The 22,263-nt window shown below is 47.0% G+C and overlaps 2 protein-coding genes across 7 annotated transcripts in view; both read left to right on the top strand.

Annotated features, from left to right (window-relative positions):
* The window catches only part of cfdp1 (craniofacial development protein 1), a 26,396-nt gene extending 12,251 nt beyond the window's left edge, over positions 1-14,145 (top strand). The window contains exons 6-7 of one of the 2 annotated variants that reach the window (XM_027003995.3): positions 7,928-8,086; positions 13,323-14,145. In XM_027003995.3, coding sequence (XP_026859796.2) covers positions 7,928-8,086; positions 13,323-13,413 — 250 coding nt within the window. In that variant the 3' untranslated portion in view covers positions 13,414-14,145. The remainder of the gene's footprint in view (positions 1-7,927; positions 8,087-13,322) is intronic. The other variant, XM_081716686.1, reaches the window with a different exon arrangement.
* A 17-nt stretch (positions 14,146-14,162) lies between these two features.
* The window catches only part of bcar1 (BCAR1 scaffold protein, Cas family member), a 64,228-nt gene continuing 56,127 nt past the window's right edge, over positions 14,163-22,263 (top strand). Inside the window, exons 1-3 of one of the 5 annotated variants that reach the window (XM_081716683.1) lie at positions 14,163-14,340; positions 14,867-15,077; positions 16,190-16,358. In XM_081716683.1, coding sequence (XP_081572809.1) covers positions 14,166-14,340; positions 14,867-15,077; positions 16,190-16,358 — 555 coding nt within the window. In that variant the 5' untranslated portion in view covers positions 14,163-14,165. Of the gene's footprint in view, positions 14,341-14,866; positions 15,078-16,189; positions 16,359-18,175; positions 18,599-22,263 lie in introns of those variants that run through there. The other 4 variants (XM_081716685.1, XM_081716684.1, XM_027003958.3 and 1 more) reach the window with 4 other exon arrangements.

The following is a 22,263-nucleotide window of genomic DNA, read 5'->3' as shown; positions in this document are numbered from 1 at the left end:
CTAGTGCAGAAACTGACTACCACGCCAGTGTAACTGCTGTTCTGAGAATCGTCTGCCACCCAAATAAACTTGGATTATCCATGTCCAGGAAATTCTCTAGTCTTGGACTAAACTGCACTGCCAATGCTGAATCACCACTGGAAACTCTGTTTTGTCTATGTTTAGGTTTCATTTGAGTCTGGGAACTTGGGCTTTAGTGTTTATGTCTCACCCATCCCCCGATATGTTTGGAATGATCTGAGATTAAATATATAAATATATATATATATGCATCAGTGTTTTGGAAGGCATTAGTGTAAAAGGGTGAAAATAACAACTCTCCGTCTCCCCTCACTACCAACGCTGAGAACACACAAATATGTAAAAATGTAAATCTCTTCCTGTGCTCTTAGCACGGGGCTTTTTTGATCAGCTGCATGAAGAAGTTTGTCCTTTTCCACTGTTGCGTGTACTCCGTTTTCTCATCCAGGGCCTTCCAGTTTGATCAAGGCTTGTCGTGGGTGCCCGTGGGATCGGAATTGGCATGCGCTGGGTGGCTCTTGCAGCAGGGTCAGGAACAGGAGACACAGCTGTGCTTCTGGTTGGGTCTGAAGCGCCCGAGGGGGGCTCTGCACCTCACTATGAGATCGTGGGAACAGATGCACTAATCATGCCCTCAAATTTGGGGGGCCTGGCAGATGCAAACCCCCCATTTACACTTTTGGTTCCTCTGCCCTCTGGTTCCCTGCGAGAGGCCGGGCAGACATTCCTAAAGGAAGGAAAGCGTGGCCGTTGGACCTAAAGTGGCTGGCAGCGATTAGGCCTCCTATCAGTTCCACTGACGGGAAACCAGAGTCCCAGCCGCATTAGTCTGGACGTACTCTAGACTGCTAGCTAGCTGCCTTAGTACTGTGTGTGGGGGTGTGGGGGTGGGTGTGGGGGGGGGGGGGGTTTGTGGGTCAGGGGAGGGGCAGGGAAAGGGAGAGACGGTTTCCGGCAGTGTGGTGTGAGTTGACAGCTTGGAGCTGGCACACATATAAGGTGAACAGACTTTGACAGCAGTACATTCACAGGAAAGAGTGGACAGCTTCACACGTGCGCACACACACGCGTGTGCGACACACGCACGCTCCTGCCATATTCAGCTGAAAACTGGAGTACTGAGGATGGAGTGGGTGAGACAGGAGAGAGAGAACGCAGGAGAAGAACAAGTGAAGGAGTTGAGAGGGGGGGACCAGCGTGGAAGATGTAGTGTGAAGAACAGGGAAGAAGCTTAAAGGATGCAGTTCTCACAGGTCATGACCTCTGCGTTGAGAATCACAGTGTTTATTCGCGCGTGTATAGTAGAGAGTGCACACACTTTTGACCAAACGTAATTCAATAGATTATGGTAGATGGTTCAGAATTCACTGGAATGTACTGACTAGAAATCTTTGAACACCAGTGATGTATTTGGGTTGTGCTATGTTAATTTACTGTAAGCTTCTACATCAAAAGAACAGGATATCCTGTTCTTTCTAGTAACGATGATGACGTGTCTTCGTGGGCTGCATTGGCTGAAGGGTGTCTTGTGTGTGTTTCCCTCCATGTGGAAGGGAGACTTCAATCAAGGTTAACAAGGTCACTGTGGTCTCTTTCTCCCTTGAGCAATGGAATTGTCAAGTTTCGATTGTGCATTTCATCCATTCATGTCTGCGTGCATGAGAGCATGCACATACACCCCTCTGTTTGTGTGTCCTCCTGTCCCGCACTCTCTCCGTCGCTTTGGCTGGGTGGGTGTGCGGTTGGCCAGCGCCCCTCCATGACCAAGGGCTCAGGCGTAGTGCTATGGCAAGTCAAGGCAGCTGGAGTTCATGGAGGCGCCCACACTAACCTCCTCACGATGGAGTGGAAAGCATGGGTGTGGTGAGTTAGGCCAAACGTCAGAATGATTTCATGCTGAAACCACATTGCTGCTCTCACCAACAGTGGGAGAAGTGAAATGAAAGCACATGACTGTAAATGACGGGGTTAATTTGGCTTAATTTGCTGTCACGTGGCAGTTCCCTGACCCACCTGTTTCAGTTCACCAAGACCTTGATAATGAACTGGCGGTAATGAGCAGGCTCCAGTACGGAGCCACCCCAGGGCCCCGGCCAGGGGCCGCTGCTGTTTACTGCTTTCCTCTGTCAGGAATACTCCAGAAGGCTCAGTCTGGGTCTGTGCTGGTTTTTAGTATGATCTCCATAGTGAGGAATGCATTAGTCTAAATGGCTGTAACGTTGATGCCTTTAATGGAGAAATGATAAACAAAAGTACCTTTAATATTAAATTCATTTTCTAAGAACTGATTTTAGTTCAGTGCTGAATAATTGATGTATTGCAGTGGTTTCACTAGAAGTCCTGTAGTCACCTGCTGCCATGGAAGTTCCCCTTTGCAATTTGAATTTACAAGTGGACCAAGTGGAAGGTGTAGAAAAGCCTTGCCACTTCATTCAGGGTGGTTGAGTTTTAACGTAAAGCTGAGACTCATTCAAAATGATGCACAAATATTGCGAACAATCAATGTTTGCGTGCGTGTGTGTATGTGTGTGTGTGTGAGGCAGAGCAAGAGAGAGAGAGGGAGGGAGACAGATTGATTTGTGTCAGATAAAGCTTTTGGGTCAGGTATGCGATTAGTTGCATGTCCAGGTGTTTGGGCCCAGTGAGCAGGTGGCTTGAAGGTAGAAGGTCTTTGAACTCACAGCCTTATCACAGAAGTGTGTGTGTGTGTGTGTGTGTGTGTGTGTGTGTGTGTGTGTGTGTGTGTGTGTGTGTGTGTGTGTGTGCCACCTTCAAGCGGGTGTGCTGCTCTTTGTCTATGGGCAGTAAATCTCTGCTTCAGCCTGTGAGTGGTGGGGTAAGATGGACACGCTCCCAGCCGCACGCAGTCCTTCCTGACTCGAGCCTCACTTTGAAGATCAGAGGCGGGGTGGGGGTGGGTTGGGTGGGACGTCGAAAGAGGAGGCCTGAGTCAGGGTGGATATTGCGAGTTACATAAACACATGTGCACTCTCGCACGCGCACACACACACACACACACACACACACAGAGTGATGTCTAATTCCAGTTGGCAGAACTTCAGTCACATGTAGCTTTCCTTCTTCTATCGCTTTGAGAGGATGCTCTGACAGGATGCAGGCTTATGGCCAGACAGAAGTGCATGCTGGGTAGTCTCACAGTTTGCCCTTGTTTGTTGGCCCTAGGCACTTGCTTTGAAAATGGCACCAGTGTGTGTCATGCTAGTGCTCTCACTAATTGATCGTGTTGTTAGCAAGATGCCTCATTTGCTTTATGCCACCATCTTCTGGATTTCTTGTACTTAATTCCTCGAGGTCGAACGGCTATTTCTGTTGCTAAGTTTGTGGCCAGTGGTGTGGTAAATGACCAGTGAGGTGGTTTGTGACACTATTTTCCCCCATGAGAGTAATATCATTTACTTTGATTTATTTAGTTAATACCTGACTGCTTTGTTAATGCGCAAGCACTGATCTGAAAGAGCACACAGACTAGAGGATATGAGATTTCCAAACAAAAATATTCCATACACATCCTATTGTGCATTTTTTTAAAAAACTTTGTGCGTGTGTGTGTGTGTTTATCTGCCTCTCAGTAGCTCAGTATTTGTTTCTGTATCCACTTTTCCACTGTCCTGGCTACCCCAGCGTCTCCCATGAACATGGCTCCCTGTGGCTGTGCAGTGCTGAGCTGGCCTCATTGAGGTCACTGCTTTGCTAACCTGTGGGCCGGTCAGCCAGCATCCTTAAGCCTGCACGGAGCCGGAGCCTTGCGCCCATCCCGGGCTCCACCTGTCTGCAGCCGTGGGGACGAGAGGGCGTGCTCCCACCGAGCCATTTCTATGCGCAGCGCTGGAATGGGTCACTTCGAGAGGTTTCGGCGTTTCTGCCCTCACACAGAGCTGGAGAAGCACGTGTGCATGCGTGTGCGGGACCACGTGAACCGGACAGACGGTGACGAGCTTCTGGTCATGGGAAACTTCAAAGTGCAAATAAACTGGACCAGATGCACAGACTGCCAGGCTGCTGCCCCGTTCGCAAGAGTGCAGGCACACGTGTGTGTGTGTGTGTGTGTGTGTGTGTGTGTGTGTGTGTGTGTGTGTGTGTGTGTGTGTGTGTGTGTGTGTGTGTGTGTGTATGTATGTGCACTGTACTGTACTGACTCATGCCTTGTTCATACGTGTGTAGGCACATGCACACATGCTTTGTTTTCCATGATTCAAGTAAATATTTTTTCACTTTGTCTTTGTGTCCATATCTGTGTGTGTGTGTGTGTGTGTGTGTGTGTGTGTGTGCGTGTGTGTGTGTGTGTGTGTGAAGACCAGGCCTTGAATCCAGGGCTTTGGGTAAAGCTTTCCCCCTAGCACGAATGCAGTCACCTTGGCCATGTGTTTAGCATTCTGCCCTGGTGTTTCCCACTGTAGTGCAGCGCTCAGCTTAGTCTTTCCTCTCCTCTCTTTCACTCAACTGATGCTGCATATCACACTGGATTGACTATTAGTTGAGCCCTGATTGTCTATTGATTCACTGTCAGAGCAACTTTAAGGTGTGTTTGTGTGTGTGTGTGTGTGTGTGTGTGTGTGTGTGTGTGTGTGTGTGTGTGTGTATGTGTGAGAGAGAGAGAGAGAGAGAGAGAGGGAGAGAGAGCTCGATCAGTGATGGTTCTATTGACTAAGCTGTTGCAGTAGTAGTAGTGTTCTTGCCACACTAAACGTTGATCTGTCCTGTGCAAACATCTATTTGTCCGTCCAAAAGCTGCTTTGAACTTTATGTGAACCTGAAAACACTGGAAGCCCACTACAGGTGAGGTGCAGGCTGGCTTCATAAACACACCATGTCTTCATTCTCTCAGCATTAATCTCTCAGCAGGTGCTGGTGTTGGAATGCACTTTAATTCAGTCCTGGCACTAAGAAATCTGAGAGTAGTCTTGGATCCTTTTAGTTTGACTGCAGCCATATTCAACTGCATGACCGCATTCAGGTGCAGGTCCTTTTAAATTCTGGGTGCTTACGGATGTGTTGTGGTACGGAAGGCATTTTTATGTTGTGGTATTGATCCTCATCGATTTTTGCTTCTCAGTGCGTGCGTGCGTGCGTGTACGTGCATGTGTGCGCGCGCGCGCACGTACTCTCAGTCTGCCGAGACTACAGCTGCTGTCGGAGTAGTGCAACAAACACAAACCGCTGGCAGAAAGGTGTGTGTAATCATGAGCTTCATGTGACGTTTTAGTACACAGCTGTGTCTCACGCGCACAGCGAACCTCGGACTCCTTGTTGCTTCTCTGTGTCCCATACGCCCGCCCACGTGTGCACGCGCTGCTCTCATGAGAGCTGAGCTGTGCCCGTTCCCTCGCGGAGGGCACCAGAAGAGAAGTAGCAGCCCACAGGAAGTGCAGTCTCTACCCAAACAAGGCCTCCCCTTCCCAGATTCCTCCCACACCGACGCCAACGGCCAGGCTGACTCTAACCTGGGTTAAGTCAGACTGACTCTAACCTGGGTTAAGTCAGACTGACTCCTTTTTTTTCCCTCACATGCTTTTTCTCTCCTTATTTATTCTCTTGTTCTTTTTTCTTTCTTCCTCCCATTCTCTTGATTATCAATTTTGTTTTAGTTTTTTTCTGTGTATATTTACGTCACTAGCGAGGGTCCATTTTATATCCAGCTATCTGTCTTTCAGTCTCTTAGTCAGGCTGCTTGTCTGTTCGTCGGTCTGTTTATCTCTGCATGTACTTGTTTATCTGTGTTTTTTTTTTTCCAACCCTGCAGAGCCTTGAAATAAAAAAAATGCTTTCAAGAGCTAAATAATCGGCATCGGGACAGAAGGCAAGAAACGCACAGCAGTAAGAGACAGCGAAGTACGCCTGGTATATCATAGAAAACATTTCAAAAGAGCGGAAAAGCAAGCCAAACACCATCACACAAGCAGGGTGTCGTAATGATTAAGGCGTTAAGTAAAAACAGCAGAACGCTGGAAATCTGTGGTGCTTCGAGTCTTGAACTCATGGAAGGGCACTGAGCTTTTCAGCTGCACGTCCCTTTGTTGCGGGTTCCACGTGTAGAGAAGCTGAATTAGTTGTTTGTTTGTTTTCCTGCCATTTTCTGTGTGGGCCTAAATAAATGGGGAAAATCCCAACGACGAAGGGTGTAGCTTGAAGTATTATTAGAGCTATAGGAGTGGCGATGAGGAGGAAACTTGGTAAAAATAACCTTCTCTGATGCATTCTGTGATAATGTCAAGCATTTTCGAACAGTTAGACAGTGAGATGTAAAAAATAAATAAACTAATAACATCAAATAAACAAAATAACATAAAAACATAATATTGAACTGTTAGTTTTAACACAAATGTAAAAAAAAAATGCAATGAAAAATGTATTTAACACTCTTATTGTCTGTATTGTCTCTGTTTGCTTAAGTAGTTCTGCACTCTGTCTGCAGTGCACTTATTTTAAATGTATCATCTAAATTAATATCCACAGGCAATCGACCGACCACTAGGTCACAACAGAAAATCACAGTGTCTTCCTCAGGCCTGTGGGAATTGTACAGATTTATTGATATAGGTGGGCCAAGAACTGAACTTAGGGACACACCCTTGTGCACTGCGACACACGACCACATGACCACACGTCTCTGGCAGGTCATTTAGAAACCACTCGAAAGCTTGATCTGTCAAGCTTGTGCCACTGCCTGCAATACTATGGCTGGCACAGTCGAAGGCTTTAGACACGGCAGTCTTTCCGTGCCGCAGTGATGTTATTAAATAGCGGCTGAGCATTACCACCTTGGTTTGAGTGTATATTTGCAGTAATTTAATAATGGATCAGGAATATGGCCCACACCCCTCTACTGAGCTGTGATCTCACGTATGGCTTGCCTGATGCATGATAACATTCGAGTCATCTCATTAAAGAACATGCTTGTTCTTGGCTAGCTAAATGACTTAATACATCACGTTTGGTCATGTGATAAATATATTATGGCATGGTTCTTCCCATGGGTGTGAAGTGGTTGTGCAAAATGGGGACTGGAAGTGAAAAGAGTGTGTGTGTGTGGGTGTGTGTTTGGGTGTGTGTGTGTTGGGTGTGTGTTGGGTGTGTATGCGACTGCATTAGTCAGCAGAGCTTTTTAGTGTATTAGGTGGTTTCCTCGAGGTTGACGTTTATCTACACCTTTGGAGGCAATTCCCTTTTGTTGTGGTTTATAAAGAGATGAATATGGAGTACCTTTCAGTAAGACTTCTCTGTATTCGCGCATGTGCACAGTGTGTGTGCGCGCACGCACACACACACACACACACAAACAATCATTTTCATTCTCATTTCTTGTGAAAGAGCTTTTACTACGACCCACCTGAGCGTGAAACAGTTTCTCCGTGGAGCCCTGCTGCCCCTCCCAAAGATTCTTCCCCCTCCTCCAATCAGCCCCTCCCTCGGGTCCAGCACCCTACCAGTCTGATGGCTTCAGCTCTTTCCTGCCTGACACAGATCGTTTAACATTTCATTATTGCAGCCATGCGTGATGCCAGTGTCCAGATGACTTTTGTAACATTCGAAACATCTCTGTTCCCGCGTCATGTGGCGCAGCACTGCTGGTGCGTGGCGAGGGTCGAAACGGCCCTCCCCGCAAGCCCCGCCCACCACGCCACTTTCAGCTTCCTCCATTCTTTGTTTCGAGTGCTATTTATTCGGATGTTTCCCACATTTCCCCTCCGACTGTCTCGCCCCCACGTTGCGTTGCACGCCGACGCATTAAAGCCGTGTCTGCTTTGCAAATGCGTAATGAAAGTAAGGCTTGGTATTTTGTATCTTTTTGTTTGAGCATTGTTCACTGTAGGTGTTGTTTTTCCCGCATGGCGGCTTAAAAGCTCACTTGAGTGGCCCAGCTTCGTAACTCTCCCCTCTGCCACAGTGTGAAGAGGCCGGCGGGAATGGGTGGCATCTGGAACCGCATCGGAGGCAAAAAACAGAAGATGAGCACCCTGGAAAAGTCCAAGCTGGACTGGGATGCCTTCAAAGAGGAGGAGGGCATCACGGACGAACTGGCCATCCACAACCGAGGCAAAGAAGGGTGAGTGTCGCCGTAGACCCACAACGGCCTAGCCTGCAAGGAGCGTGAAGGCCCAGACATCGGGGCTTCATTACTCCAGTCTGTAGGGCTTGGCCAGTAATAATCGGCCCTGGCACCCGAGGCATACCTGGATGCAGGCTGCCGTTCACGCCGCCTGTTCAAAAAGATGTTCACTAGTGTCCAGACTGCATCTCTGTAGACAGCGCTGGTTAATATTGAATTTGGGAGATGTTCATTAGTCAAAGCAGGACTTATTCGGGGAAGGGGTCAGGCTACAGAGCTATGCTTAAGCGCCTTCTAAAATCCAGCCATGATCATAGGGGCAGTAGAGTTTGACTTTGAAGGCCCTGAGTCAGCATTCTCTGGAGACTTCAAACCAGCAACCCTATCGTTTCCAGCTCTTTACCCATTGCACCACTGCCCCCATTAATTAACACGCACTTTTTTCTGAAGCACTGTTAGAATGCAGGTAACTGTTGGTGTTCTGAGGTCGTCTCTCACTGCGCCTGCTCGTGAGCCCAAGGTCCATCCCGTGTCATCAAAAAGTCTGTTATTTCCTTCTGATGAAATATATAACCTTGACATTGGAGCTTGTGTTATTAATGTATTTTTCTGTAATTGAACAAAATAGATGTCTGCATTCCATTTCGCTGTGAAATTCCATCACATCCTGTTGTAATTATGAAACTCATCTTGGCCGATATGAAGTTTCAGCGTGTATTGGCGGCTTCTGGATGTCAGACCCAGCTGATTTCACTCAGCCTGAAATGGCTTAAGTGATCAGCTTCTGAAGGACCCGGAGATGGAGAGCAGCTTTGCAGGAAAATGCAAATCAGGCAAACTTCAGCCAAACGTTTTAGAGAAGAAAAGGCCTGATTAGGAGGACAGGGGTCAGTTCGAGTTTGACTGCTGCGTGCACAGAAAATGAAGGAAAAGCAGCGTTCAGATTTCTCTTGGACACCTGTGACCCCATCTCTGACAGGAAATGGGCAACCCCCCCCCCCCCAACCACTTACAGTCACCTTCAGAATCACCACCAAAGAAAAAAAAATGTTTTTTTTTTCCATGTTGCTTCTTATTAAATTACCACCTTCATTCTGGAACTCTTTAACATTTCAGTGGGTAAAATGATTCAAAGCGAAACAATAATTGTGTGAAAACACATTACAGTTCTCAGTACCCCTGAATTTAGCGCTCCTACCCTTTGCCAAGCTCTGGTTTTTATAACGCTGGAGATGGTGGGAATCATACAGAGTTGTGAGGTCCTTCCTGCATATGAAGTCTCTGCAGATCCTTCTGAACCCTTGGTCTTGGCTGATGCACGCTTCTCTTTGCCCCGTAGGTTTTCAGGGGGCTTTAGCTAAGGGGTCCGTAAACTGATGGTGTGTGAATTTTTTTCTTTGTCCTGTGTGTGTGTGTGTGTGTGTGTGTGCGCATGTTTGGAGCTATGCTTTGTATCACTGTCCTTCATGGTAGAGGCAGATATGTTTTGATTGAAAGCCACCGGGTATTTCATAGAGCTTATAATGTGGCCTATCCTGACCAGTTTCCTGGGCTTTTACAAAATGAACAGAACCACATCATCACACATCCACCACTCAAGGAGACTATTTTTGTTTCATCTGGCCATCTCATCTCCAAATAATTGAGTGTCATTGAAAGGTTAAATTTCTGTCTGATTGTCAGTGTTTTTTTACAAAGATCCGTTTTGCTCATCTTTACGGATCCTGCCTGTAATTCTGGAAGGCACCGTATCGGCGGTAGAGAGAGATGAGCTGGGTTATAGTGACACTTTGGGCAGGCGTGTCATACAGAAATGGCAGCGTTATATTAAGCTCTTTGGTAGAGCCCTAAAAATGTCGTAGTTCCTGTGGTACACTGTAGTGCAATGATCATGTTCACATGCCTTTAATTGTGTAGAGTGCTCTGCTGTGAGGCTTAGCAAAGCCTTCTCCAAAATGACATGTTTTCATGTGCGCGCACACACACACACACACACACACACACACACTTACTTTGGCTTTGTTTATCTATCATTAAGTTGTTTTCTGGTGTTTGTATAGGGGTGCGTGTGTGTGTGTGCGCATGGAAAGGTGCTCACCTCTATGCATGCAGTAGTGGCGTAACTCAGTCTGTTGCTGTGTGTGTTGTGGATGTGTGAGTGACTTTTCCTCAGCCAGAGCCATGCTGTGTGGGCTGCCACCTGCGCGCACGCACACACACATTACTGTCCCCCACACCTGTAGTTATTCCTCCTGGATACACTTGCTTACACACACCTACAGACAGTTTTCCCCCTCTTATAGAACAGGGAAAACACACTAGGTCCTTGTGATACAGGCTTTTCAGGGTTGAAGTGTGGACGTAAACGCCACGCTTCGTTCCAGAGAAGACGGTGCTTGAATGTTCCAATACCATCACCCTGCCTTGGTAATTGTTATGAAATTGAACATGTGGTGCAATTTTTATACTGAATCAGTTCTAAGGTGCCGGTGTGTATTAAGTGTTTTCTGGTTGATTTTACACAGATCAAAACAGTTCCGGTTTTAGATGGATTCACAGCTGAAGAAAAATGCTTGTACACACACACACACACTTTCTCCTCCCTTTCACCATAAAGACTGAACTTCAAGGGTACAGTTAATAGTCATCATACTTGGTCTTCATATACTCCATTTAGAACCACGATAAGTTTAAAGCAGAAAATCTCATTGTGTGTAAATAGAAAGGCCAGGACAACGGCGTCATCTCCTCGGAGAGCATACAACTGTACTGTGTTCTTCAAATTAGCAGTCTTAACAAATTGGATGGTGTCATTACAGGACATGCAATCTTATTGCTCAAATTGCAGTATAGAACGGACATGTGATATTTAATGTATTACGTTAATTCACAGACTTGGGACATTTGGTATCTTTTTTCCTTAAGCCACAAGCCTGCAAAGCGATGGGCTCTCTCTCTTGCTGACAATCTCTTTATCGCTCTTTGACCTTCTCACTAATTCATGCAGATGCATTGGTATGTAGGGCTAACAAATGTGGATTCGTGTAGTGAATCGTAGTGACATTTTCTTATTGAGTTTTATACCCAGATTTGGCACCTCTTAGGTGAAAGAGATATGAAATATACGCACATTCAACAGACTTTAAGCGCTTACCAGGTTGAGAATAAAGTGTCCCAAGGAGGAATTTATATACCTTTTAATTGTAACCATTGTCATTTTATGAGCTTGCAACATTTCCCACTAATTAAGCTTAGGCATAAAACTATATGCGGTTCATCTCATTCACCCATTATCTCAGATCTCAGAGGACCTGAAGCGTCTTGACGCCCCCCTGCTTCCTTCCTAGGTGTCCATAGTTACCTGTGTGTGTGTGTACACTGTTTATGCATAGGGTCTCTGATCTTTTCCCCCTGGGGCAACCCTTTGTCTCAATCTGGTGATGCATCTGGACTCAGGTGAACCCTGCTGAGACTTGAGGGAGGGGAGCAGGGCTTGTGTTTGGGGCTTACAGGAGTCGATCTTTTCTCCAGCAGCTGCTAATCAACGATGACATCATCTGTGCTCACCAAGAGCCGACGTTAACCCCTTCGGTGCCTGACAAGATGTGTTTGGAAGCCCATGCCGTGCAGAGCAGCTCTCCAGCCTTTTAACGGTTGGTTTGTCTTAGCTGTGAAATGTGTTTTGAGCTCAGTCTCACTAGGCTGTGGTGAAGAGGACCCCAAAATTAAAAACCTGGGCTTGGGGTTAAAAATAAGCTTCTTCCGACAGACCAAATTACAGCCTGTTGCTGTATCTGTGTTTCCCCATCTCTTTGGGATGAATGTGGTTTGGGAAGAGCGCGGAGGGTGTGGCGCCCCACATTGGGCACCCACAGCCCTGGTTTACCCCACAGTGAAGCTGATATCCGAGGCTGCTGCGTAACCCCTTCTACCCTTTGGCCTCCACTCCCGAGGGTCCCACGCAGGGAGAACCGCAGGGAGATGCGTACGACAGACCACAATGCTGCACACCGACGAGGCAAACGCGAAGCAGTTTTGCCACAGATGGCTGGAGTCCAATCCAATCATGGATCAACTTTATTTCATCTCACAGGATGCAGCGCTTACACGTGCTCGCTAAATGTGTTGTATGTTGCCAGGCTCTCCAGCGCAAAACGCACGTTTCACAATCTCGGCGTGCGCAGCTGCGGCAGTCCACCGGGGACTGGCAGAGCCATAATAGAATAGTGAATAAAAACCATCGCCACGCTTTCGTCAAGAGGCTCCCATCTCCATGTGCAAACGCAGCTGCCCCTGCTAGCACTGGCCTCATAGCCTCTATAACAGCATAGCGTAGAGGATCTTCGTGTGGAGCAGGGCCTTGGCTTCGTCTCCAAACCTCTGTCGTTAAATCTCACGTACATAAAAAGTTGCTCCAAAACGCTGACTTGACGTCTACCTCCCGGTTCCTCTTTTCTATTGGTTCTTCGGGATTTTTCTCACAGAGGTTTCAGAAGACAGCATGACAGTGCTTTCCACGTGCCGTGTCAGAATCAGACGTGTTTAGAGTTTAGCTATCTTTTCGCATCGTACTGCAGTGCTCAGCGCAAGGGAATTTTAAAAACTGCCAGCAGAGCTTAAAGTCCTAGTGCCAACTTGTGTAAGCCCCAAAACCGATCTTGAATCCATGTTCAAAGGATGGTTTTACCAATGTTAGCAAAGCCCCCCCCCCCCGACTCCCTGTCAATGAAGTTGTCTCCACGCTCACTGCTGTAGGGAACACAGTAAATTGTTCAGCCCTGCAGGAAGCACCACAGAGGATATGTCATAACGGTGACTAACAGCGGTTGTGCGTTCAGCTTCGCCCCCTTCCAGCCGCACCCAGGGACATAAGAGAAAGGTCGTTATCCGCAGACAAGATGCACTGGAAGTGTCTGCATCACTGTTTTGTCTTTGCGAGAGTGTGTGTGTGTGTGTGAGAGAGAGAGAGAGAGAGAGAGAGAGAGAGAGAGAGAGAGAGAGAGAGAGAGAGAGAGAGAGAGAGAGAGAGAGAGAGAGAGAGAGAGAGAGAGAGAGTAAATGAGTTAGAGAATGAGTGAGTGAGTGAGTCTGCACACCATGGACATTGTAAGTTCACACACCCATTCAGGTGTTGCATATGGGTATGGTACTGTGTTATGTGTAAACAGCATTAGCTAGTATTTCTGTGCTGATGAAGTCTGTGGGGGTGTGTGCGTTCTGGCTGTTTGCGCAGGTATGTGGAGAGGAAGAACTTCCTTGAGAGAGTGGACCAGCGACAGTTCGAGCTGGAGAAGAGCGTACGTCTCAACAACATGAAGCGATGACAGGAGAGTGGACAGGGTGGATCCAGTAACACCCACACAAAAACATGGACTATAGACGCACACACACACACACACTCTCTCAAACACACACACACTCTTACACACACACGCTCTCAAACACACACACACACACACACACACACCCTCACACTCCCTCTCACACACACACACACACTCTTTGTTCACCTTACATGCTCTCAAGCAGTCCCCGTTTAACTCCCCTGCCTGTGTCCATGTGGCGGTCACCTCTGTTACTGACGGGGTCTGGAGCGTCTGGAGATGGAAGCAGCCAAAGCGACGGTCCTCTTCCTCTAACCTGCAGGGCATTTCCTGCTCTTAATGCCTGTCTATGGGAACTAGAGCCTGGGTTCCCCCTCACCATACGGCTGGAACAGGAGCGAGAAAAGCTAAAGAGTTGACGTCCCACCTTTTTCTTTTTTTGGTTGCTTTACCCTCTAACCCTGCCAACGAGAATGGGGCATCAGTGGTGTAAGAGCATCAGTTTTCATTCCTCAGGCGAACAGACAGCAGATGTCATAATGACACGCTTCTCCGAGTCCCAGACCTTAAGAGCCGTTTCCACACTGAAACCTGCTGTTTGTCTCTGGATTCATGTCGTGTCCCCTTTGAGAGTTTGCATTGTTAAGATTGATCGTGCGGTAATTACATCTCGTGTTGTAAACGGCTATTTTAATGCCCTTTGACATGGAATAAATCAAATCGTTTTGTTTTTTTTGGGTCTGTTTTCTGAAATGAGACACAGCTTGCTGTTAATTGAGGGACTCTCCCATCGACCCACCCCCCCGTGGTCTGTGCCAACATCCGAAGTGCCTCCTTCCTGTTTCTCACATAACATTTCTCACCACTACAACACGTCCATCGCTCTATTCCTCCTCATCTGTCTCGCCCTTAAGAAAAATCCTAAATGTAAGTTGTACATGCTTGGTTTTAGTGTGAGATTACGTATGGTTGACTAGTGTAGCGGGAGCGTACAACACTTTATGCTAATGCATGGGACCATTTTAACTGTAAACAAGATTTAATGCCACAGATTATCAGCCTTTGGTGTATTTGTCTTAATTACAATGAAGCTATAGAGGCATACAATGCAAAGTTACAGTTCTTAATTAACTGGATACATTTAGCTATAATTGCAGATCAGTATAAGTTTCATCCTTATTGCATAGTATTTATGTTTATGTTAGATTTTATGGTTTTGAAGTTTACTGAGAAAATCCTCGTGTCCTCCCTTCAGAGGCTTCTAAGTTAATGAAGATTGTGGCTTTATTTTGGATTCTGATGTCGTCTTATCTTCCCCAAACGTGTTTCGATATCAGCAGGCGCATCAGTACTGTGCTCCTCCTCTCACCAACCCAGAGCCAATTTGTTTATAAAAGTCTGCCCCCACTACGCCGTCGTTGCGCGTTTCATTTGTTTACTTCTGTGTCCTCAGGCGCCCCGGTTGGAGGGGCGTTCGGTGCCGCTTCTCCTCGTTTCCGTAACGATGAAGCCCGGCGTGCTGCCGGCCGTGCTCCTCGCTCTGCTCCGCGCAGGGAACAGGGAACGCGAGCAGGGAACGCGTGTGCCGTGCGGAAGACGGATGTGACGGGCGGGAGATGCGGCCGCTCGGCCAGCAGGAAGCTCGTCTGGGGACACATCTGCAGGTGGACAGCACTGTACCACATGCCACGTTTAGCCACTTGATCGATGTCTGCTCGGCTCTGCTCAGCATGACCGCAAGCTGCAGCTCAAAATGGCCTCTCGCTGAGGGAAAAGCAATCTGGGCTGGGCTACACACACACACGCACACACACAGAGAGGAGCATATATCATGTACACAACCGCTCAGACACTTGCATACATATCTAAATGCAAAATTCACATATATTAAAGGGCATATCAGACTCACACCTTGCGCTCCCACACCCGCTCACCAGAGAGGGATGTCTTGCTCATCGTTATTCACAGCCTCGCTCTGCCACTCAGGAGCTGACCGTTTTCATTATTCAGACTCTTCCTCACTCCCCTTCGCACGCAGTCACTCAGTCCTCTCTGTAGGGCTGCAACTAATTTCAAGTCATAAGGTTTGTTTTATTAAAAAGAGCAGATTGGTCCCACATCATCATATCTAACATTTTAATACATTATTAAAGCTATAAATCTATTACAGAAATCCAAGATCTGCTTACCTTTCCTCCTTTATATGGATTTATTTTTTTTTCCTATGCGAGAGGGTTCATTAGCACATTAGCACAGTTCATTAGCACCTTCCGAGCTGTACCTTCTGCTCTGCTATTATAGACCAACACGCTCTCCTCTACAACACCAGAGAAAGAGATTGGACTTTGGAGGGGTCCGTTATCAAGCATACACATGTGTTGCCATCAAAGGCTTTAGTGGAAAGTGCTCTTCTGCTTTGGTCCTTTGTCAAGCAGCATTTTCCGCAATTTTAGCTTCTTCCATGTTACAAATCTTTAAGCTCAATCCCATAATGTTGCTCGTTTAGAAAGAAATTTGCTGCCGGTAACTTTTATCATCGGTCAATATCATTGATTAGTTCTTGCACCCCTATCTTTCTCCAACGGTGCTCTCTGTCTCTCCCTCCCCCTTCCTTTCCACAGTCTCCCCTGCCATATCTCCCCGTATACAGGTTCGGATTTTTTTCCCTTCAGCTTTTGTCTACTTGGACGCCGAGTCGGGCCTTCATTTGTGTTCGACACATTGCATTCCCTAATCCGGCCATCTTTGCTTCTTTTTTTTTTCCCTTCCCTTTCAGTGTTCACTCTTCATTCCGGTCTATGGAACAGCATCACGACTTTAGATATAGGAGGGGACGTCTAAATGAGCACACAAGCAGAACTTTGAGCCGGCCTCTCACGACAGCACGGTGTCTTTCTGAATGTGTAACACACAGTTCCTCCTCATTTGCACACGCTCTGCGTATGGTACGTTTGTCAGACAGCACTGGCTGAGAGTATTATTTTGCTTTGGGTGTCTACTCCAGTATCAAAGCGAGGTTATGGGCGTTAGGTGGCTAGCTGGAATTCCTGATGTATATTTGGTATAAGCATCACCCCCAGGCATCTGTGACTGTCTGTCACCAAGTGCAGCGCTTCAAATGAGCGCAAGGTGCTTAGAAATAGCTCTGTAGAGAGGATAATTATAAACAATCGCAGTAAAGAGAGCCTAAAATAACAGCGCAGCAAAATGCTCCATATGCCTCTCACCTTGTGGCTCCTATTGGAAATGGACACTTCAAAGCGCCACTAATGCGTGTCCGTCCCATTAAAGTCGCGGGACAATCACGGAAGTGTTGAAAATGTACAGTGTGTGAGGATGAACCCACAAGCAGGTTTCATTGTAGCAGTCTGGGTGACGTGACCTTGTGTAGTAAGGAATCTCTCCAAAATTGGACTTGAATTCCCGTCCTGCCTCACTCTTGTTTTAAGGAATTCTTGTCAACAAGAGCCATATGTATTTGAGGCTTGTAATTGCATAGTGTCTGCTTCATGCCGTGGCAGCCCAGCTTTGCGAGTTGTGCACCACAACCCACATGTACATGCGCGTCTGAACGAGTCGGAGTAGGCATGGTCGCAGCGCTCCAGGGATCTCAAAAATCCCTGTTCCTGAACGACACCGATTAGTTTCACTTTCCCCGAAGGGTTATCCCCTTTTTTCTCACGCCCACCCTGCCCGCGACAGGCTCCATCTGGAAGGATCGACGTGACACAAAACGAAAACGGATATTTAGAAATGCGGAGGGTCAAGATCGAACCGTTGGCCTTCTTCGCCACGCTCGACTGTAATTAAAAGGCACCTTCAAAACTCAAGGCTGCTGCCAGCAGAAAGCAGCCGTGAAGTAACGTCTCTGGCGAGCGTCCGAGTCCCCTGCTCACGCAGTGGTGTCGCTGGGCCCTAGGGGCTCCGTGCTCTTCTAAAAAGTGGCGATTAAAGAAACTGGGACATGTTGCCAAATTCTATGACTTTCCTTTTGAACTGTTCAGTATGATATAATGTAACACTGACCATCAAAAGGAAGCAATTCGGTGTTTGTCTATTAATCGTAATAAATGTTTGTTTTAGTGTTATATTTTAGGTTCTCTGTTGAAAATGATAGTCTCGGTGACACCTTGCGTATGCAGCCATATTCAGCCAGTAAAGCTGTGATTATAACAAGTGCGTTTTAATGAGTGCTTACATTCTCACACGGGAATGACTTCATTGCGTTTACAGGTGTTTCTTTTCATGTTTCATGCTACATCAATATGCATTTGAAGTGGAACTCCGATCTTGGATATTTCATAAGATAGTTTGTACTTAACCAGATAAGTTAAGCTGCGAATCAAGAATAAAAAGTCAATAAGAGAATAGTTCAGGACCACCTCTGAAAATCCATATTCCGACACAAAATAATTAATTAGCAACAATTTTATTTAAAATAAAACAACCCCCCCCCCCCCCCCCCGATGCTGAGATTTATAGAAAGTATGTATTCTTCTACTGGGGTTTGATGAAAGTGTGTTTGGGTAGTTTTCGAGACAAACAAAACAACAAACAACAAAGAAATCAAGCAACTCCGCACTGCTGATCCTTATTCACGTGCCTTTCGTCGCTCGCAATGTTTTTTTTGTTGTTTTTGTTTCTTTTGCGGATCAGAAGAGAGAAAAAAACAAATCCCAAAGCCCGGCTCGCGTTTACACGAGTCTGTCCCTTTAAACTCGCGTCCATCTCCGTCTCCCTCTCCAAGTGCAGCAGGCTAAAGCTGCTCCGCACAGCCGCAGTGCGAGAAGCGCCTGTTTAAAGCAGCGGCGGACGGAGAGCAGGATCGCGGCTGTCGTACCGAGTCTACGGTCGTTCTGGGGCGCGCCACTGGGAAACGGGGACGGGGCTCGGCTCTCCGAAACCTCCACGCGTGAAGGTGGAGAACTGCGCCGCATTTGATGGGCTTCGACTAGGAGGTCGCCAAATATTCCCAAACGTCTACATCAAACTTCAGCCGTCGTCGACGGGACCGAAAGAGGATCGCGACTTGCAATAGAAAGCATGGAATAGACAGATATAAAAAGGCGTACTGACGCAAATTTGTGTTTGGTGTTTTCGAAAACGTAGAAGAAAGCAGTGTTGTCTCTTAAAAATCTTAGGCAAGCTCCAGTGGACTGAAAAGCACCGCAAGATGTCTGTTCCGGTAAGATGTATTAATTTTATAGACCATTTAGATGACCGCGCAACTGCTCTGCTTTACAGAACTCTCATAATGAAGTTATTTAAGGTAATACCTTCGTACTGCCATAGCGTGCTCTACAGAAACATTTTCCAGCGCTCAAAGATTCGCCTGCTGCCTTGTTTCTTAAAAGTAGCTGTTATATTTCGGTTCGATTTAAACAGAAGCGCACAGTTCAAAATTTCGATGGAAAGATTCTCGACGTCTTGGCGAACCGTCCGCCCGGGACTGGGTGTAGTAACGCGTACGCGGCAGACCAGCCCAGGCCAACTAGGGGACCGGATTGGGTTACCTCTCCAGAGCGATCGCAATGCCTATGCAGCACCGTTCACATTAGACATGTACAAACGGGCCCTGACAGCAACCGAACGAAAAAAGGCCGGACGCCCTTTGTAGCCTACTTTTGACCCAGGAAAGAAAATGCGCTTGGCACTGGAGCTTAGAAGTTGGAAGAAATTAGCCTGCAGGCGGGTCCCATTGGTGTTCATGTTATTGCGCTTTTAATAGACGGTTTATAAAGTAGAGGATGTAGTAACAAAACCAGAAGCATGATTTTTATTTAGTTTTACTTATAAAACCGTGTTTGTGAATAGTGTAATAATGTTTTCAGCTACTAAAACTTATCCCCAGTTGCATGCTTATTTGTGGCAGGCTCACACTGCCACGTCTTCTGATATTAGCCGTTTAAGTGAAGTACAGGGTTATTCTGTAGATTCGGTTCCTTGGGAAAATGTTCACATATGTAGACAGTCTCATTCCAGTAGCTAGTCCCAGCCTGTACAATGTTCCACGTGGTAAAAGTTTTAAGAGATCGTTTTACTGTATCGGGCCAAGATTTAGCTGGCCCTCGGGGAGAGAAAGGTTCAAAGCACCGCGAATTACATAAATAGGGCGGCCCCGGTGGGCTGTGGTAGGAGAGAGAGAACGGTGTGGTTTGGCTTCTGTCTTTTAAAAATAACGCAATGTATCCCAGGTCTCGTTTGTGTAAATATAGAACTTGTTGTTTGAGATTTGTGAAAATAGTATCTGAGCTTGTACATAGTAAGCAGCTCTGTCGACCGCCACCACGATTGAAAACTGTTTCACAGTCACATCTGTGCCTCCATAACCAGGACTCATCAGTGAGGAAGGCTGCCTTTCTTTTGTGTGTATGCCTCGGCAGTGCTCGGTCTTAAACGCAAACCAGACTGCAAAGCTTTCTTGGGGGACCTAGCTTAATCGCGACAGCTGCTCCGGCAGCAAGGCCCGGATGACGGAAATGCGACCTGTCCATCATCTGTGTGTGTTGCACGTCCCGATTACACGGACTGCTAAAGTCTCTGCTCTATCGCATGCTTTCTTTCTTTTATCAGAAAGGCATGCAGCCTATAAAGTGTTCATGCCAGCATGACCCATACAATGGTCCAGTATCACACCTTGGTGCTTACAAATGGAAGGTTGAGGAAGTGAAACGTCCTGTTCTGTGTAGAGATACCATACTGTCATGTGACTCTGACCACCACCGGTTCTTCCTAAATATGGCTTGCGTATACCACCTGCTGCGGGAGCGCAAACATGTGCGTGGGAATGCCACTCGCATGCATGTGTTCACACAGATCCAGGCGCCTACCTCGTCCTATGCGTAAACCCGTCAGCCTGGACGGCGAGCGTGCATACGCGCAGGAGCTGGTGTCTTGGCTTGGCGTGACAGTCGGTGGGGGGGGTCGGGTCCCAGTTTCTCGAGCCCCCTCCGCCCGCCACTGTCTGACTCTGGGTTGGGTTGCCGGAGTTCAGCGGCACGGAAGAGCAGAACGTTCCCTCGCTGCCTCCCTCTCTGCCAGTGGAGATCTCTAGAAGGAGGTTAAATGGGGACTGGCCTGGCCCAGCGGAGCAGCCAGCCCCACGCGCGTCTCTCCGGAGCCTGACATTTGGTGCTTGTCATAGATGATGCTCCACATACATATTAATAATTGTGGCTGCAGTGAAGCTTTGCATTTCAATCATCACATACCCACCCCTGGCTATTTGTGCGGGGTTGCCCTGGCAACAGGAAGCCACGAGCCAGCCTTGAGTCCATGTAGCTCACACATTTTAGAAAGATGTAGCTTACAGTGTATAAGTAATATAATATAGATGCTGGTGTATAATGTAGTGAGGCCTACATAAAGGACTATATGATACTAACCAGGGCAAACAGACCTGCAGAAGGGCTTGCTCCACACTCCCTTTTCTTTAGGTTCTGCCTCTCTCTCTCACACACACACACACACACACACAGTTACTCATCAGTGCCCCCAGTTTGGTGGCCCTCAGCAAATACGGTAGATGCATCTTTATTTATGTTTGATGACTGAGGATTTGTCTTACTTTCCCAAGCACCTGTGCACACGTGCGCACGCGCACACACACACACACACACACACACACATTTGCAAAGGAAGCATCATAATCCAGTGGTCAGCTGACACATTCGTCTGTTTGGAGATATGGATATTTGGAGATATCAGCAGATATGGCTGTATTTATGCTTCAAGCCGCTGCAGGTATGGACATTATGAATCTCGATGTGGTTATAAATATTTATATCACCACAGGGCTCTCCACTTCCTCTTTTAGTATACAAGAATATTATGCTGGCTTGTTTTCTGGGCAAAATGAGGCTTAATGCTGTAGAATGTTGGTTGTTTATATATACTATAAATGCAATGTGTCAGAGGTAGTAGACACAAACACACACACACAAGTCCTGCTGCGCATTCCTGCACGAGTCATCCCAAGACAAATCACTCCCTCTGCCGTGTGTGTGTGTGTATTTTGTGCAGAATGGAGCTTGTGTTCATAAGCGCTGTACATGTCTGTGCAAGAGAGATAGAGGTGAATTGATGAAGGAGATGTTGTGTTGCTGGATGTGTGCCTTTCTGCGTGCATGCACACATGATACTGTGGGAGTGACTATGCAAAAGACAAAAGTGTGAAGTTACCGTGGAAATGCCTCAAATTCTTTTGCTGTAAAGTGCTGTGTGTTTGTGTTTGTGTGTGAATGTGTGTATTTCAGTGCTGAATGGGAGGTTCTAGGACAGGGAAAGAATATTTCTGATATAAAAGGACTTTGTGTGTGTGTGTGTGTGTGTGCGTGTGTGAGTGAGTGAGTGAGTGAGAGAGAGAGACTGTAGTACCAGAGGCTGTAGGCTGGTACCAAAAAAAGATTTCTTTGTCTGGACACTCATTCTCCCTCTCTCTGTCCTTCTCCTGCTTCTTCTTCTTCTTCTTCTTCTTCTTCTTCTTCTTCTTCTTCTTCTTCTTCTTCTTCTCTCTCTCTTCTCTCTCTCTCTCTCTCTCTGTCACCATCTTTATCTCACAGACTCTCTGTCTGTTCAGATATTGCCATGCCACTGTTGGCTCCCCAGGTTCTAGTCTTTATGCTATGTCACTTTTTCAAGTATTTTAGTTTCTCTGTGTGTGTGTGTGTGTGTTGCATGCATGTGTTGCTGAGCTGCACTGCTGAGGTGTGTTTTTTGCAGTGAGGTGGTTGTGGAAACAGCTCGCTGTGAAATTTAAGCTCAGTCCTGCCGATTTCAAAACCTGGTGTCATTTTCCTCGCCGTGCCTTGGTCACTCACTCTTTCCAGAGCTGTAGCCAACGCGCACAGG

Source organism: Electrophorus electricus, chromosome 6 (genome assembly GCF_041902795.1).
Source record: "Electrophorus electricus isolate QZ-2024a chromosome 6, ASM4190279v1, whole genome shotgun sequence".
NCBI lineage: Eukaryota > Metazoa > Chordata > Actinopteri > Gymnotiformes > Gymnotidae > Electrophorus > Electrophorus electricus.
The sequence above is the reverse complement of the archived record's forward strand: the minus strand, read 5'-3'. Positions and strand labels throughout refer to the sequence as shown.